This window comes from Tachyglossus aculeatus, chromosome 16, assembly GCF_015852505.1.
Source record: "Tachyglossus aculeatus isolate mTacAcu1 chromosome 16, mTacAcu1.pri, whole genome shotgun sequence".
Classification (NCBI taxonomy): Eukaryota; Metazoa; Chordata; class Mammalia; order Monotremata; family Tachyglossidae; genus Tachyglossus; species Tachyglossus aculeatus.
In genome coordinates this window covers 7,743,355-7,760,321 of record NC_052081.1, presented here as the reverse complement: position 1 = coordinate 7,760,321, position 16,967 = coordinate 7,743,355, and the positions used below count along the sequence as shown (strand labels likewise).

General features: G+C 44.6%; 1 protein-coding gene across 2 annotated transcripts in view; it reads right to left on the bottom strand.

Annotated features, from left to right (window-relative positions):
- Positions 1-1,467: 1,467 nt before the first annotated feature.
- Positions 1,468-16,967, bottom strand: part of KLHL20 (kelch like family member 20) — a 30,973-nt gene continuing 15,473 nt past the window's right edge. For both annotated transcript variants that reach the window (XM_038758042.1, XM_038758043.1), the window contains exons 4-12: positions 16,571-16,729; positions 13,728-13,822; positions 12,297-12,412; positions 10,902-11,085; positions 9,499-9,642; positions 7,859-7,992; positions 5,773-5,981; positions 3,793-3,899; positions 1,468-3,216 (exon numbers count right to left, since the gene is read on the bottom strand). In XM_038758042.1, the coding sequence (XP_038613970.1) occupies positions 3,132-3,216; positions 3,793-3,899; positions 5,773-5,981; positions 7,859-7,992; positions 9,499-9,642; positions 10,902-11,085; positions 12,297-12,412; positions 13,728-13,822; positions 16,571-16,729 (1,233 nt within the window). In that variant the 3' untranslated portion in view covers positions 1,468-3,131. The remainder of the gene's footprint in view (positions 3,217-3,792; positions 3,900-5,772; positions 5,982-7,858; positions 7,993-9,498; positions 9,643-10,901; positions 11,086-12,296; positions 12,413-13,727; positions 13,823-16,570; positions 16,730-16,967) is intronic.

The window sequence follows — 16,967 nt, the reverse complement described above, 5'->3', positions numbered from 1 at the left end:
ATGGATTCAAACTATAATAAGGTTGAGACAAAAATGGAGAAAAATTGGGCTAGGTATTAAACACTAGGACAAACTGTAAGGGAAACTTGGATATCTTAGACTTACAACAGTCTTGTTTGGATGATCATGCATGATGCTGCCAGGAAATAAAGAGCTATATTAGCTAATCTCCAGTCTTTCTGGTGCCATGAGTCTGTATATACTCAAGCAAGGTCATAACCTTAGGTTTGACATGAGGGAAATATTTAATGTACTATGAAGCTTGATTATTAAATGGGCTACTAAAGTAGAGTAATAAGTTAGGATACTTTGAATTTATTTGAAGAACAACCGCTGCCACAACAGTCAGTCACTGGTATTTGAGTGCTTACTGTGTTTAGAGCACTGTACTTGTTATAGGCAGGGAATGTGTATTTTTATATTGTACTCCCCCAATGCTTAGTACAGTGCACTCAGTAAGCACTCAAATACGACTGAGTTGAATGAATGAGGAAAGTACAACAGAGGTGGTAGACATGATCCCGGCCATCAGTTTATAATCAAATAAGGGAGACAGACAGTAAAATAAGTCAGATAGGCACATAGTCATGTACTCTGCTGCTTTCCCTAAGTGATGTAGGGCTGAGAATCAAAGTGCTTAGGGAGTATGTACTAAATGCAGAAGGAATGGGGAACAGGGTGGGGAGATGAGATCAGTTGAGGAAAGCTTCTTGGAGGAGATAAGGTTTTGGATGTCTTTGAAGATCAGGAGAGGGGTAGTCTATCTAAGGTGAAAGGGAAGGGCATTATGAATACAGCTAAGACCCCTGACCAGAAATTGAACTGGAGAGAGGAAACTTACTTCAATAGCCCACCTTACCCATTTCCAGTATCAAATGTGATACTGAATCTTGCTGAAATAGAGCCCGGCAGTGGTTGAAAATTTTGATCCAGCTCGGTGAGGGGCTTCTGTTCTGCCCGACATGATAATAATAATGATATTAAGTGCTTACTATGTGCCAAGCACTGTTCTAAGCACTGGGGTAGATACAAGGTAATCCTACATGGGGCTCACAGTCTTCATCCCTATTTTACAGATGAGGTAACTGAGGTACAGAGAAGTGAAGTGACTTGCCCAAAGTCACCCAGCTGACAAGTGGCAGAGGAGGAGTCAGAACCCATGACTTCTGACTCCCAAGCCCATGCCCTTTCCAACTAACCCTGGCTCTGCTACTTGCCTGCTCTGCGACCTTGGGCCAAGTCACTTACCTTCTCTGGGCCTCAGTTTCCTCAACTGCAAAATGGGGATTCAACAGCTGTTCTCCCTTCTTCTTAACTGGGAGCCCATGTAAGACAAGGACTGTATCCTGCCTGATTAACCTGTACCTACTCCAGGGCTTAGAGCAGTGCTTGCCACAGTAAACTCTTTACAAATACCATTCAAGCAAGTGTCCTGCTTCCTGGACAACAATAAACAAGCCTAAATAGCATTAAAGAATTTTATTAGGGTAAACACATTTTTACAAGTTAGTCATGCTAGAAAAAAGCATAAATGATACATGTAAACGATAGTTTACAGAATATTTTTTTTTTCTTGTAAAGGTGCAAATGATTTTCAAATGTAAACACAAGAATTGCCAACCTTTTTTCTTGGAGGGGAGTAAAAGGTTTTCTTTCCCTTAAAAAAAGTCTCAAAGACTTCGCTACCAAGCACATTAAAATATTGGAGTGTGAATAAAACGTATAAGAAAATGGATATTTTTCCTTTTCAACGCCTATGTTTTAACTCTTCCCTAGAAAGTGCATTTTGAGAGATGAATTCCAAGAGTGATCCCTTAGACTACGAGAATAAGTGTGTAGCTTGACAAGACAGCCAGGCTGCTGATATAGCATAATGCTTGGAGTGGTTTGACACTCATTACATTGTAGCAGGTTACATGAATCTCGGCATCTCTCTTCTTGCAGGCCCCTTAGAGGCAAAAGCCTTAGCCTCTCGCTTTAAGCAGCGAGAGTTAGGAATTGCACAACTGAGGGACCTCTCCTTTATTTGCTATATCCCTTGGTAACAAAAAGAAAATGGAAGAGAGCTGTTTCTCCTTTTCAGTATTTCCGAGTAGGGAACAGTTCTGGAGTTACAGAAGTCCCTGTCTGCGTCCTCAGAACAGAACAAGAGACGTCCACGCTGGCTTTGGAAGCACTAAGAGCTCCACTCTCATTCAAGCAGAAAAACAGTAATAAAAATATCAGCAGTACATGTTCCCGTGGAGGAAACGGAAACTGCCCGTGTAACAGCTGTGACGTTTGAAATTCAGTGCAGAGTTCTGGGATAAAACATTATTCCTATCTGACATTTTCAAAGCAAGATGGTTTCTTTTAGACTGTCGAGTCCATTTCCTATAGATCCTTAAAAACAAGACAGTTGGCTTGTGAATGTTTGCTTGACAATCACTTTTACCACTCTCCTCTGAGCTGTGAATTCATCCAAAGTAACCCCAACCTGCAGCGCACAGAAATAACAATTCAGGTTACAGCTTTGCTCCACATTAGCACGTTGCAACTGGATTCCTTACAAAAAACAAAGAGAGGGCTTTTTGTGTGTGAGTACAGAGGAAAATACATGATAGCAAATTAAAAAATAAATATTTTTCTGCACAGTCAAAAAAGCTGGGCAGAGGTGGCATCCTGCATTTCTTTTTTTTAAAGCTCTCTGCAAATAAGGCGAGAGCACTGTTTTCAGTATCATTTTCCACTTTCGCCTACCTCCCAGCCACTGTCTCCACCATGGGGGTGAACACTTCATTACAACTTGGTACGGGTTCCAAGTTCCTTGCTGCCAACCTCCTGATACAGCTTCTGGTTCTGGAATCTCGGGTATGCTGGCGTAGCATGAGGTTTTCTTTGCTCAGAATGCAAACAGGCATTTAAAAAATTCAAACATAAGCAAAGCTTCAATGTGGCAGGAAGTTCAAAAGAGTCAAACCAACTTGGTCTTCCGCTAGATGCTCTCTTGAAGTCACCGGATTTATATTTCCACGTAACGAGGCACCGGCAAAGGATAAAGTTTGAACTAATGTTTTTACTTGAGCTGCTCCCCAGCCCCGAAGTCGACACGTCTCTCCAGTATATATCTAAGTATATACATGATTGCGTGATTACCATATATGGGACTCGCAATGTGTCATTTTGATCACGCCTACGCCACCCCCCAGCCGGCGATAATTCATTCCACCATATAACCTGTAAAGAAAATTCACAGTCAGATTTTTCAAAATTGTCCGGCCCCTTCTAACGTGCGTGTTTCTCCTAAAACCCGAACAAATATATACTGTCCATCCATAAGAGGCTGTCCACTAGGCATAAGTGGATTTCTCCGGTATGGGGCCCCCTAGGATGAGATCAAATTCAGAGATCCCGGAGCAAAGTGTGGTTTGAGGTCTAAACGCAAATTTCCCCGTTGTCTAGATCAGCTTTAACTTGATGGATGGCCTGACCGAATGGCTACTGGTCTGGGGTTGGCTGAGTAATTTCATCTTCCACCTGTAATTTCAAATGGCCACCCTTGAGAACTCTGGGTTTCAATCTGGGCTCAGGATGAGTTCTGATGAACAGAATCAGACCACACACAATAGCTTCTAAGCACCATTTGGTCTTTCCATTACACTGGGACCTCACCCCCGTGACTTCCTAGGTTCCTGAAAGAAACCGGCTCCAAGCCTCCCAGGAATATTCTCAGTCAATAAAAACTGGATGGAACTGAGCCTCCTAACAACCATTCCGTGATCAGCGACGCAGCTTTTGTAAACTAAAAATTACCTCCATGTGTTAGCATCGGGGTCGAAAACTTCAATTGTTTTCAAATAAGTAGTGCCATCAAAACCTCCCACTGCCATGAGCTGTCCATTCACTACTGCCAGGCCAACCTGAAAAACAGACCCATGGGCTCGGTCAAAAGCAAAGCATTTGTTTCCTCAGAGAACTCTTCATAGAAGGGCTTTCTTTGATGACCTTTTATTTTTATAAATGTCTCCTTCCCCACGAGGTCCAATTTCAGGAAGAATATAAACACAAGAGATGGCAAAGGGATCGTCAATTCAATACTCTGTTCAAAAAGGATCTATTAAAATACGTAAAATCTTGTTCAGACAAAACTGCATTAGATCCGGATGTCATGCATATGTCTAAAGGCCTCTTCCCCCCGCCACCAATTCCTGACATTTAAATTCAGCAGGCAGTTGTTCACTGAATATATTATATATAATATATTTAGTATATTATGTTCCAGTGTACTCTCCCAAGCTCTTACTTCAGTGCTGTGCACACAGTAAGTGCTCAATAAATATGATTGACTGATTCAGCTTCATTGGCTAATAAGGACAGCTGTTTCAGGGACTTGGAGTAATAATAATATTTATTAAGGGCTTAGTTGGTGCCAAACACTGTACTTGTTTTATAGCATTTATTAAGTGCTATGTGCAAAGCACTGTTCTGTTCACTAAGGCAGGTACACAATAATCAGATGGGACAAGGACTGTCCCATATGGGGCTCAGGGTCTAAAGTAGGAACTTCTCTGTGATTCGGTTACCTCATTTGTAAAAATGGAGATTCAGGACTTGTTCTACATCCCCAAGAGACTGCACAATCCCAGGTAGGTAGGGCAGGGATTTGTGTCCGATCCGCATATATCAATCAATCGTATTTATTGAGCGCTTACTGTGTGGAGAGCACTGTACTAAGCGCTTGGGAAGTACAAGTTGGCAACATATAGAGACAGTCCCTACCCAACAGTGGGCTCACAGTCTAGAAGGGACTAGAGAGGACGTCTTCAAAAACATATCATAACAACCATCTCAGTATGCTATATGGAAAAGCAGTGTGGCTTAGCGGATAGAGCAACAGCCTGGGAGTCGGAAGGACCTTGGTTCGAATCCTGGCTACGCCACTTGTCTGCTCTGTGGCCTTGGGCCAGTCACTTAACTGCTCTGTGTCCCAGTTATCTCATCTGTAAAATGAGGATTAAGACTGTGAGCTCTATATGCTCACAGAAGCAGCGTGGCTCAGCGGAAAGAGCACGGGCTTGGGAGTCAGAGGTCATGGGTTCAAATCTCAGCGCCGACGCTTTTCAGCTGTGTGACTTTGGGCAAGTCACTTAACTTCTCTGTGCCTCAGTTACCTCATCTGTAAAAACAAGTTCAACTTGTACTTCCCAAGCGCTTAGTACAGTGCTCTGCACACAGTAAGCGCTCAATAAATACGATTGATTGATTGAGTGATTAAAAAGGGGATTAAGACTGTGAGCCCCACGTGGGACAACCTGATCACCCTGTATCCTCCCCAGCACTTAGAACAGTGCTTTGCACATAGTAAGCGCTTAACAAATGCCATCATTATTATTATTATACGGGACATGGACTGTGTGCCACCTGATTAACTTGTATCTACCACAGCGCTTAGTACAGTGGTTAACACACAGTAAGCACTGGACAAATACCATTTAAAAAGGAAACAACAAAAAACCCTAGTGCTTAGTACAGTGCTTGACACGTGGTAAGTCCTTCAGAAATACCACCATTATTATTATTAGCAAGTTGCTGTCGCTATAGGAGTGTCCCCTCTTCACTTACGGACCTGGGACAATAGAACCTAAGCAGTAGCAACTTCACACCGCAGTCTGGCCTTGCGCTTTCAAAGCACTTCTATGAGGAGAAACCAGACAAATCGCTCTCTTCTGGGACAACCTCTCTTCTTTCCGCTTAACTGTCTGCTGAGGGGCAGAGAAAAGAGGCGGCACTCACTCCACTGCGGCGGGATGTCATGGCCACTACTGGAGACCACTGGTTGGTTCTGGGGTTGTATCTCTCGGCACTGCTCAGCTCTGTGGTGTCATCTCTGCCTCCCACCGCGTAGATCATGTCCTGGTACACGGCACAGCCGAGATGCTTCCGCCGGGTCCCCATAGGGGCTATTGTGTGCCAGCGGTTCTCTTGGGGATTGTAGCGTTCCACTGGAGAGAAAAGGGGGGAGAAAGCCGGGGTGGGGGAACGCTAAGTTGTTTTTGAAGACATCCTCTCACCTCGGCCTAGCTAGGGTCTCTGGGATCTTGTGAGGCCGAGTCATAGGACCGGCTTTCCTGTAGCCTGGGACTTGGGAAAAGTGGAGGTTACTGTAATTACTCTCTCACTTTGTTAGAGCTATCCCTGGACCTGTGGACCATGGTTAGTTTGCAAGGGAGAGCTCTCTACTGTTCCCCTCCAAGTCTTTCAGAGGCCTCCTGCCTACCTATTCCTCCTTCCATGGGCAATGAAGGGAAGAGAGTATATTCTGCATTAATGATGGACTGGGGCAGAGCCGCTCAGTGCCCTTAACTGCAAGGGGATGATGGACTCCAGAAGCAACCGACTTTCATCGTGGGCAGGGATGTGTTTTCCTGGGGAGCAAACAGAGGAATTCCTAAGATGGACTCCAATCAACAGACTATTGACTTTTAGGCACTAGTCAATCAGTTCTCTCCCTCCAACATATCCTCCTCTCCCATTAGAACCCAGCTTGCACTGTTTCTCTCAAGCTAAGCTATCCACTATGCGTCCTTCTTGTCTCTCCCATTGCCGACTTCTTGTTCAGCTCCCCCCGGCCTAGAATGCTTTCCTTCTTCAAATCCAACAGATCAGAGCTCTCTCCATCTTCAAAGGCCTTCACATTTCCTCCAGGTGGCCTTCTTTTTTTTTTTCTGAGCACTTACTATTGCCAAGCACTGTACTAAGTGCTGGGGTGGGTACAAGTTCATCAGAATGGACACAGTCCTTGTCCCACACAGGGCTCATAGTATTAATCCCCATTTCATAGATGAGGGATCTGAGGCCCAGAGAAGTAAAGTGACCTGCCCAAGGTCATCCAGACAAGTGGCAGACTGGAATTAGAACCCACACTCTCTGCTTCTCAGGCCCATTCTCTTTCTACTTCTCCCCCTCTAGACTGTAAGCTCGTTGTGGGCAGGGAAAGTGTCTGTTATATTGTACTCTGCCAAGTGCTTAGTACGGTGATAAGCACACAGTAAGCACTCAAATGTAACCGAATGAATGACTGACTAGGCCATGCTTCTTGCTCTAGATTTCATTTCTGTAGGGGCAACCACAACCCTGGTTTTGAAGCCTGGGGTAAAAATGGCAAGAGCAGGGAAAACCTTGTCTGAAGACATACAGTCCGGATAATCCACCTGTCCAGAACTCCGCTTCTCCTGCTTTCCTGAGTAAATGCAGGGTCATTATCCCAAGCCAACCGGCTTCTCCTCCCTTAGGACCACAGAGCCCTCCCCAGGTTCACCAAGGATCACCAAAAATTGTCAGATCACAGACCTCCTGCCCGCTAATCCCTTAATGCCTCTGGGAAAAAAAGCCGGGGAAATAAAGCAAATAAGACTCCCTCCAATTATTCTCTAATCCCCCTAGTTAATATCCTCCCAACTGCCACTTCAGCATTTCTACACCACCTAAACACTTAATCATTCACAACTGTCCACGGAACTCGGGTTCCTACTTAGACACCTATTACTTAAGCCCGAATTCCTGAAATATCTCTATTGCTCCCTTCTGCTTGTCTGTAGTTTATTTTCATGTCTGTCTCTCCCATTACATTGGAAGCTCCTTGAAGACAGTGATCCAGTCTATTAACTCTACTGTGCTTGGCCAAGAGCTTATTGGTGCTCAATAAGTACCTCAGCTTGATACGTTAAAGGGACTTTGGATGGGTGGGAACCAAGGTTGGTCAAATTGCCTTTCAATTGCTACGGCAACCTACCCCCAGTATACGAAGAAGGGGAGTTAAAGAAACATGACAGGAGTATTTAAAAGGCTCCAGAGAGGTTTGGTTCGGAGAAGAACATACCTGTATTGAGAGGCGATGTCCCATCGGAGCCCCCCACCGCATATAAAAAACCCCCCAACACCGCTACGGCCACGCCGAGTCTCCTGGTACTCATCGAAGCCACTCGAGTCCACTTGTTCTCCTTGGGATCATACCTGCAGGGAGGAAAAAGTCAACCAATCAATCAGTAAGTCAATGGTACTGATTGAGTGCTTACTATGTGCAGAGCACTGTACTAAGCATTTGGGAAAGTGCAGTATAACAGAATTGGCAAGTACGATTCCTACCCATGAGGAGCTTACAGTATACAGGGAGAGATAGGCATTAAAGTAAATTACAGATAGGAAAAATGCTAGTTGTGTTTTCTACACAACAAAGGGACTTCAGCAGAGCAGCATCCCATATAGCAGTGTTTTTTCTTTCTGCAGTCCTGCAGATTTACATAAAAAGTAATAAACAAGAGAAATGATGTGGAAAATGTTTTTAATAATAATAATAATAATAATAATGATGGCGGCATTTGTTAAGCGCTTACTATGTGCAAAGCACTGTTCTAAGTGCTGGGGGGGATACAGTGTGATCAAGTTGTCCTATGTGGGGCTCACAGTCTTAATCCCCATTTTTACAGATGAGGTAACTGAGGCTCAGAGAAGTTAAGTGACTTGCCCAAGGTCACACAGCAGACTTGTGGTGGAGCCGGGATTCGAACCCATGACCTCTGACTCCAAAGCCCGGACTCTTTCCACTGAGGGAATAGAAACTAGGAAATGGAAACAATGGATCTTTCATGATCTTTTGACTCCACATAGGGCAATGTGTCTGTTGGCAGTGTAAACTCTTTTTGGGGAGAGACTGTGTCTTGTACTTCTGTTATATGTCCCAAGTGCGCTTACTACAGTGCTTTGCACTCAGTGGGCCCTCGATAAATATCATTGTTAAGCTTGCTGTGGGCAGGGAACGGGTCTACCAATTCTGTTATACTATACTCTCCCACGCGCTCAGTACAGTGCTCTGCACACAGTAAGCACAAAATAAATACCATCGATTGACTGATACTAAACCAAACTGTTTGCCAATGGAGAACATTTCATTAATGTCACTCCTCAATCATTTTAAGGACACAAATTATTTTCTTCCTGGGGCTTTCATGAATAGCCGCAACGGCATTCCCAGTTTAAGGAGACTTGATGCTCAAAATGTAATCTAACAAGTTCTGGCACATGAAGATAGGGCGGCCTTAAAGTTTAACCCCCTAGAAGATCTGAGAAAAGCAAGAGAACCTGCTCTGTGGCACTTAGCTACCCTACGCACCTGCAGAACGGGGCTGATAATGCCCGTGTTCATGGGAATGAGGATGTTCAGGATGGAAGTGGAGCATTAAAAGTAATGACTGGTTTTGAAAGACTGGAACTCTTGTTTCCCAAGTAGGTAGAAGATTCTAAATAGTTTTCCAGGGTGATAAGATTGAACTGCCTGGAGTGATAGGTATGCTTTTTGGTGGAAGATGGAGTTTACTCTTCCTGGAATTATCAAGTTAGCAGAAGAAATGTCCCACAAGACCCCTGAATAATCCCATTAACCCATCCCTCGCTGCCTCATATGCAATCGGGACTGCGTTTCTTGGAGCTCTTTATCAATATTCCTTTGGAAAAAAAAATCACCTCTCCACAATGTTGAGACAGGAGACTCCGTCCTGTCCGCCCACAGCATAGAGGTAGCCTCCAAGAACTGCCACTCCCACGCTGGTTCGGCAGGTGCTCGTAGGAGCCACGTCGCTGCTCCACTGATTCGTTTTCGGGTCGTACCTGTGAAGGGCAAGCCAACAGTGTAGTCGACTTGACGTGCCCAGAGAAACCTCAGGCTGAGGTTACTGGGGCCTCATCAGAGAAAAGGATTTGACCTATTCTTGTTTCCCCTTTAAAACATACCCTTAATAGTGAAGAAATTATTTATCTTTGATTCTAGTCCTAAAGCAGATGCTTCAAATGCTTTCACTCCTGAACTACATTCTAGCCACAGTCCAAGTTTATTAAAGCAAACAGCTGCACTCTCTGAGTCAGCAGTGTTGGGATGCCAGAAGGCGAAGGATTTACTTGTCTTCTTGGCAAGGGTCAGAGAGCGATTTCCTTTAATATTCTCCCTTCCCCGGTTGTTTCTTAACCTCCACTCAGAAAGATTTTACAGAATAAGAGTGTTCCAAGGGAAAAGGTTCTATTTAAAAAAGAAAAAATGCCACTTAGTTGAGAGATGCCCCATAACTACTGGTTCAAAAGTTCCTCAGGTTTACAGTGCCTTGATCTCAAAGGAACTTAAAGTACATTTAAAACACACACCATATATATATATATATATATACATATGAAAGCTTCAAAGCGCTTTTGAGGAAGACAGAGGCTAGGTGTTCCTCTCTCCATTTTACAGATGGGAAACCAAGGCCCAGAAGGCCTAAGGGATTTTTCCCACAGTCACACCAAGTTCCAAAAGGAACTGGGAATTAGATTCCCAACTCATGAGGGTCCTTCCGATGCCCTGCACTCTAGACCACATTGCCACAGTGTTGTGAAGAGGTCTCCCCTTCCGGTGCTTTCCCTTGAGCAACATTTCCCCCTTTAATGGAAGGATCACCTGGGCATCACTGACTCAGAGAAACCTCCAGAAGGCCCTGGCTCCAGTCCTCCAGCATGATTTACCCCAAACCACTCCAGACAAGCATCACTGCCTCCATCAACTCCTCAGAATTTTTTTTTTCCTGGGTTTCAGTGCTGCTTCTTCCTCTGCCTCCTCACAAAACAGGGATGTTTGCAACGGGTTATGTCAAGCCCGAGGAGTCAGCAGAGAGGAGTGGCTGGTGGATATGCACTAGAACAGCTACAGAGGAGTCTTCCCCTCTGCGTGGCAGCTGAGAAATTTCATTTGTTCTTAGGGGTGGTTCCGGCGTCTTTGCACCGCAGGCCGGCTTTATGTGCCGAGGCACAGGCCGGGAACAAATCAAATGCTGTTTGCACCCCTGGCTGAAAATTTTTGCTATTTGGCAAGAGGGGACGCCCAAATTTCTTCCGCTTACCTTTCCACACTGTTGAGATAAGAAGATCCGTCGTGACCTCCGACAGCATACAAAAGGTCATCGAGAACACTGACTCCAACTCCGCAGCGCCTTTTGCTCATGGAAGCCACCATTCGCCACTCATTGGTTTGCGGGTCGTAGCGCTCCACGCTGGAGATGGCATCCCCACTGCACCAACCACCTACTGAGGGGGCATTGGGAAACGTCAGGCGTGTGATTGCGCTCACACAAGTCATTTCAAGGAATGGAACCAAGCTCTGATATCCTGGCCCGGTGCCCGTGAGACGCCTGTCCATTAAATACGATCGAAGGGTGCTTGTTGGAGGAGGTGGGATTTCAGGAGAGATCTGAATGTCTGCGTTTTGGCCATTAAGACTTCCAAAGTGGTAGGACATGATGTAACCAGGAACCAAGCGAGGTAATTTTATTATTAACTGCTGAGGGTTGACAGTGTAGTCTGGACAGCACAGAAGCCACACAGACAATTCCAACCCTTGGGCCTCTCAATCTACGCTCCTTAAGCAATTCATTTAGAGAAAAAATACAAAGTAGTGAGAAGGTCTTAGAAACAAAGCAGGTCAACAGGTCTTTGCAAAAAAAGGGAGCTTGTAGGAAGTCCGGAGACTGGTGCTCCCAGGAACTGGGGCAGAATGAGAATGAAAGGAGACATCAAGGAGCCAGATGGAAAATAGGAAGAGAAGGGAAAAGTGAAAAATGAAGATGTTGGTGGGAAGAAAACGTTATAGAAGGCAAGAAATGAGGGGGCTGTCTTAGTAGGATTTAGATGTTTACCGCGTTAAAACAGAGTGGTTACAGTTATAACCTGAAATTACAAAAATGAATGAAGCCACTCAGGAACAGACTGTGGATGAAGAAAAATGAAAAGGAAGGTAGGCTCAAAACCGAGAGCAAATGCTATCAAAAGTCCCTTGAAAAAGAGAGAACGATTTACTTGGTTGACCCGAACAAGACCCGGAGAGTAGGGAAGAGTTTGGGAAAACTGGGCCAGTGGATTCCAGATGACGGAAAGTGGTGGATAGTTCACTTGGCTGGGGTGGTAATTTGTCTGAAAGTGAGGGGATGGATTAAGAGCACGATACTTGGGGAATGGTCCAAGTGGAGTCAAGATTTCAATTTTAATGAAAAAGGCACTAAAGGTGTCAGAGGAGAAAGAGTATTTGGAATCTGCGGCAGGAATGAAATGGCCGCTGTCAATGGGAATGGAATAAATGCATTGAGAATTATGGCCAGAGGGAAACAGAGAGAGGCCAAATCAGAAGGCCACCACTCATTTTCATTAAGCTACCCAATGTGCCATATTGGTTAATAAAGAGAAGGAAAAAAAGAAATCTAATGTTGTATCATATAACCCGGGTAAACAGACATGGTCTCTACCTGCAAAGAGAACTTCCCCACACCGAATAGGTTTGCGTGGCCGGGTCCTCGGTCCTTGCATTAGTGGGCGTTCTTGAGGCAGGAGCAGATAGTTTTTAGCTTCATCCACCAGATCTCTGGAAAGAAAAGGCAATGTCTATTTCAGTGTCTATGGAATACTGTCATTACCAAACCCAGCTCAGCTCAAGAATATCATTTGGCAAAGAATAGCAAGTACAAATCAAATCCAGTCACAAATGGCAGCAAGTTTCAAAGGACACACACACACACGCACACACACACAGAGTTTAGTGTTATATTATACTCTCCCAAGAGCTTAGTAAAGTGCTCTGCATATAGTAAGCGCTCTAATATGATTGACTGACTGGCTGACATTGCAGATGACCCTATAGGACGGCAAGCTGACGATACACCCAGTTTTCCTGAGCACAGTGGCTGCTTTTTTCCAAACCTAGAAGTGCCCATCGTATCTGGTGTCGTCTACGGGAACACACTGTTTCTTCTGACACATCCCCTGTTGAATCCTGACAGGCTCGCAAAATCAGACAAACAAACCCTGATTCCATAACAGCAATCGAGCCCAAACGGGAATTGATGACACACACCTTGGCAAAAATGAGTGCATTTCCATTCCAATCCTCCTTCTTTAGACTGTAATCTCCTTGCAGGCATGGAACATGTCTACCAACTCTGTTGTAATGTACTCTCCCAAGTGCTTAATACAGTAAGTGCTCAATAAATGACAGTTGATGATCATCTGTGGATCAGCCCAAGTCCCCCTCTCTGCAGTCACAGGAAAATATTTGAAAAGTACCTTCTCCTTCCTCTGGGTCTATGTTAAAGAAATACCCACATTGCCAAATTCAGGTATGGCTAGAGTTGGGACGCTTTCGTAACGGGTAGGGATCGAATCTGTTAATTTTGTTGTACTGTACGCTCCCAAACACTTCGTACAGTGCTCAGTAAATACCACTGACTGATTTTATCCACTACTCAGTCCCCTAACACCTTTATAGAAAAGTGAACCTGAAAGGTACAAACTTTCAGGGCTTGAAGCCAAACATCGAGTTCCCCAGCAGGTAGGATCTTAACTAATTTCACCTCAGCAAAGAAAATTTATCAGGTGCTAACAGCCAACGACCTCCTCAAAGACACACTTGTATACAAAGTAAGTGTTCAATAAATACAAGTGATTGATTGCCACATATATCAATAAGCATTATCCAGAGAAAAACAACAAATGAAATGGGATATTAAGAATCCAATCCTTTCTTCATCTGTCTCCTTTCTTAATCCTGCCCCAGAAGAGACGCCTGTTAAAAACTGCCCGGGGTTCAGCACAGACACAAGTAATAAACTACTGAGGCAACAGATACTGAAATTAGGGGGAAATGGGAACAATTTGTTTCTGCCCTCCAGGGACCCACTCACCTGCATTCTTCATCACTTTTAATGAGAGGGTCAGAGCCTACTGTCCCCACCAGGAACTTGGGGCTAAGTAAAGGCAGACGAACATGCTGCAGCACCTAGGAGGCAAAAAAAGAAAAAAAAACCCACACCATTATTGGATTTTATCACTTGGATCAATCCTCTAATTCACAAGGGGTGATTCAACAGAGGGCCAGTCCCAGGACCTTCCTTTTCAGAAGCTTTTCTTCCAGCCATTTCAAGATCAAATTAAAATGGCCACACAAGAAAACTACACAAAGGGGGACGGTTTAGATAAAGTTAAATGAAATTTAACCCATTTTAACCATTGATGTGGGAGGATCAAGGAATTCATAGTTCTTTCACTGAGTGCAACGTTTTGCTTCCAGAGCCCTGTGCCATTTCAGAACGGCCTTCCCAGACTGAGCCCCCTTCTTCCTCTCCCCCTCCTCCCCCTCGCCTTACCTCCTTCCCCTCCCGACAGCACCTGTATATATGTATATACGTTTGTACGTATTTATTACTCTATTTATTTATGTTATTTGTACATATTCATTCTATTTATTTTATTTTGTTAATATATTTTGTTCTCTGTCTCCCCCTTCTAGACTGTGAGCCCACTGTTGGGTAGGAACCGTCTCTATATGTTGCCAACTTGTACTTCCCAGGTGCTTAGTACAGTGCTCTGCACACAGTAAGTGCTCAATAAATACGACTGAATGAATGAATGAACGGCCATCTGGAACTTTCAGCAGGATTTGCTATTAGATTAAAAAAAATTAACAACCTGAGAAATCCTTTTCAACATCCATGCACCAAAAACCAAGGCAACAGGATTTCCATGCTGTCCAGAGGAAGGACAGCAGTAACATTCCCTCAACAGAAACAACCCTTTAGGTTCTCAACCATTCTATGCTCAACTTAGCTATACTTGAAGCTAGGTAGAGGGGAGGGTACAGGTGGGAATAAGGTGATCAGGGACAAAATGGGCAGCTCAAAGGAAGCCAGTTCTGGCTAGGAAAAGGTGAGGCTAGTGCTGTTTGGTTCCTCATTAGCATGAAGAGGAATTCAAATTAATGGAACATTTCCAATTTCATAGTTCTGGCATCTGTTAATTTTTCCAAACTTTTCCAGGAGACCTGAGGGTGTCCCTCAAAGCTCAGTTCCAGGTCTCCTTCGATTCTCAATTTACACTACTCCCTCAGGGAGTGGATGAGTTCTCACAGCTTTAGCGAGCACCTCTTTGTGGATAACTCGCAAATCTACCTCACTAGCTCCTGGCCGCTCTCTTGGCAATCACACATTTCCTCCTGCCTTCGGAACGTCTCTACGTGGATGTCTCGCTGACATCCCAAGCTCAACGTGTCCAAAATTGAACTCCTCACTTTTCCTCCCAAATCCTCTTCTCCTCTTCCTCACTTTACCATCAGCGTTGACACTGCCACCATACTATCTGTTCTCAAGTGGACAGCCGTGGCATTATCCAAGGGAAGCAGCATGGCGTAGTGGACAGAGCACAGACTTGGGAGTCAGAAGGTCATGGGCTCTAACCCTGGCTCCACCACTTGTCTGTTGTGTGGACTTGGGCAAGTCACTCCACTTCTCTGTCACTCAGTTACCTCATCTGTAAAATGGGGATTAAGACCGTGAGCCCTATGCGGGTCAGGGACTGTGTCTAAGCCGATTTGCTTGTATCCACTATCCACCCCAGCGCTTAATACAGTGCCTGACACATAGTAAGCACTTAACAAATACCATTATTATTACTGTTATTACCCTCGACTCCTTCTCTCTCTTTCACATTTAGTCCCCAAATCCTACCGGTTCTTTCTTTATAACATCTCCAGAATCCATCCCTTCCTCTTTATCCAAACTTCCAATCTAATGGTCAAAGCACTTGTCATACCTTGACTCAACTATGACATCAGCCTCCTCACTGGCCTCCCTGCCTCCACTCTTCCCCCTCTCTAGTCCACACTTCACTCTGCTGCCTGGATCACTTTTCTAAAATATCATTTTGCAACCATCTCCCCACTCCTCAAGAGCCTCCAGTGGTTGCCCATTTCTCTCTGCATCAACAGAAACTCCCTGGGTTCAAGGCTTTCGATCAGCTCTCTCCCCCGACTACTTACCCTCCCTCCTTTCCTATTACACCCAGATTGCACATTTTATTCCTCTCAAGCCAATCTACTCATTGTGCCTTTTTTTCGTCTTTTCTGCCATCGACTTCTTGCTCACACCCTCCCTCTTGACAAAGCCGGAAGAGCACTGCTCTCTCCAGCTCCAAAGCCCTTTTGAAATCACATCTCTTTCAGGAGGCCTTCCCTGATGAACCTCAAACATTCCCACCCTATTTCCTCTACCTACTTCAGCACTTCCAGATTCCCTAAGCACTCTCAACTTGTACTTCCCAAGCACTTAGTACTGTGCTCTGCACACAGTAAGCGCTCAATAAATACAATTGAATGAATGGGACACTCCCTCCCTCCCGCCCCCCTCACTTATGTACATATCTTTAAACTCTGTTACTTCCCACTACTTATAATTTATTTTAATGCCTGCCTCCCCGACTAGATCGTACGTTCCTCGGGGTCAGGAATCATGCCTAACAATGCTTCTGTGTTCTCCCAAGCCCTCAGTACAGTGCTCAATAAAAACTATCGACTGACTGGCCATCACAAACCAGAATCACCCTAGCCCACTCATTTGCCTGACACTGAAAAGGGCCAGTGACCCTTCAGGCCAGGAAGGAGGAAGTTAAATTCCTTTTCTATTCTCCATCTGCCAAGTTCAAAATCCACCTGCTATAAAAGCAACTGTTTGCTCGAGCAGGCAGCTATTATTACCTGGGGTAGCTGAGGTCGCCTCTCTTGAATACTGTATTTGACCCACGCCATCACTGCATTGAAAACTTGCTCTTCGCTGCGAACATTCAGCTCATCGCTGGATATGATATCAATGAGCTGATTGGCTGGAAGCAGCATGAACTCCTCGCTCTCCATCACCTATTTAAAGGTGAATAAAAATGAGAGAAAAATGTTGGCACACTCAGAACATTATTTGTTCCTAAGACTCCATGTCCTAAGCTGGAATACTGTTCAAACCAGCATCAGACGGTGGCGCGTAAAAGAGAAAAAAATTCTCCAAGGGGCTAGGAAGAGAACAAACTGCTCAAGAGCAGGAATTAGAGTTTGCCTTTTGTTTAGTAAAATAAAGACATAAGTCAATTAATAGTAAAACTAT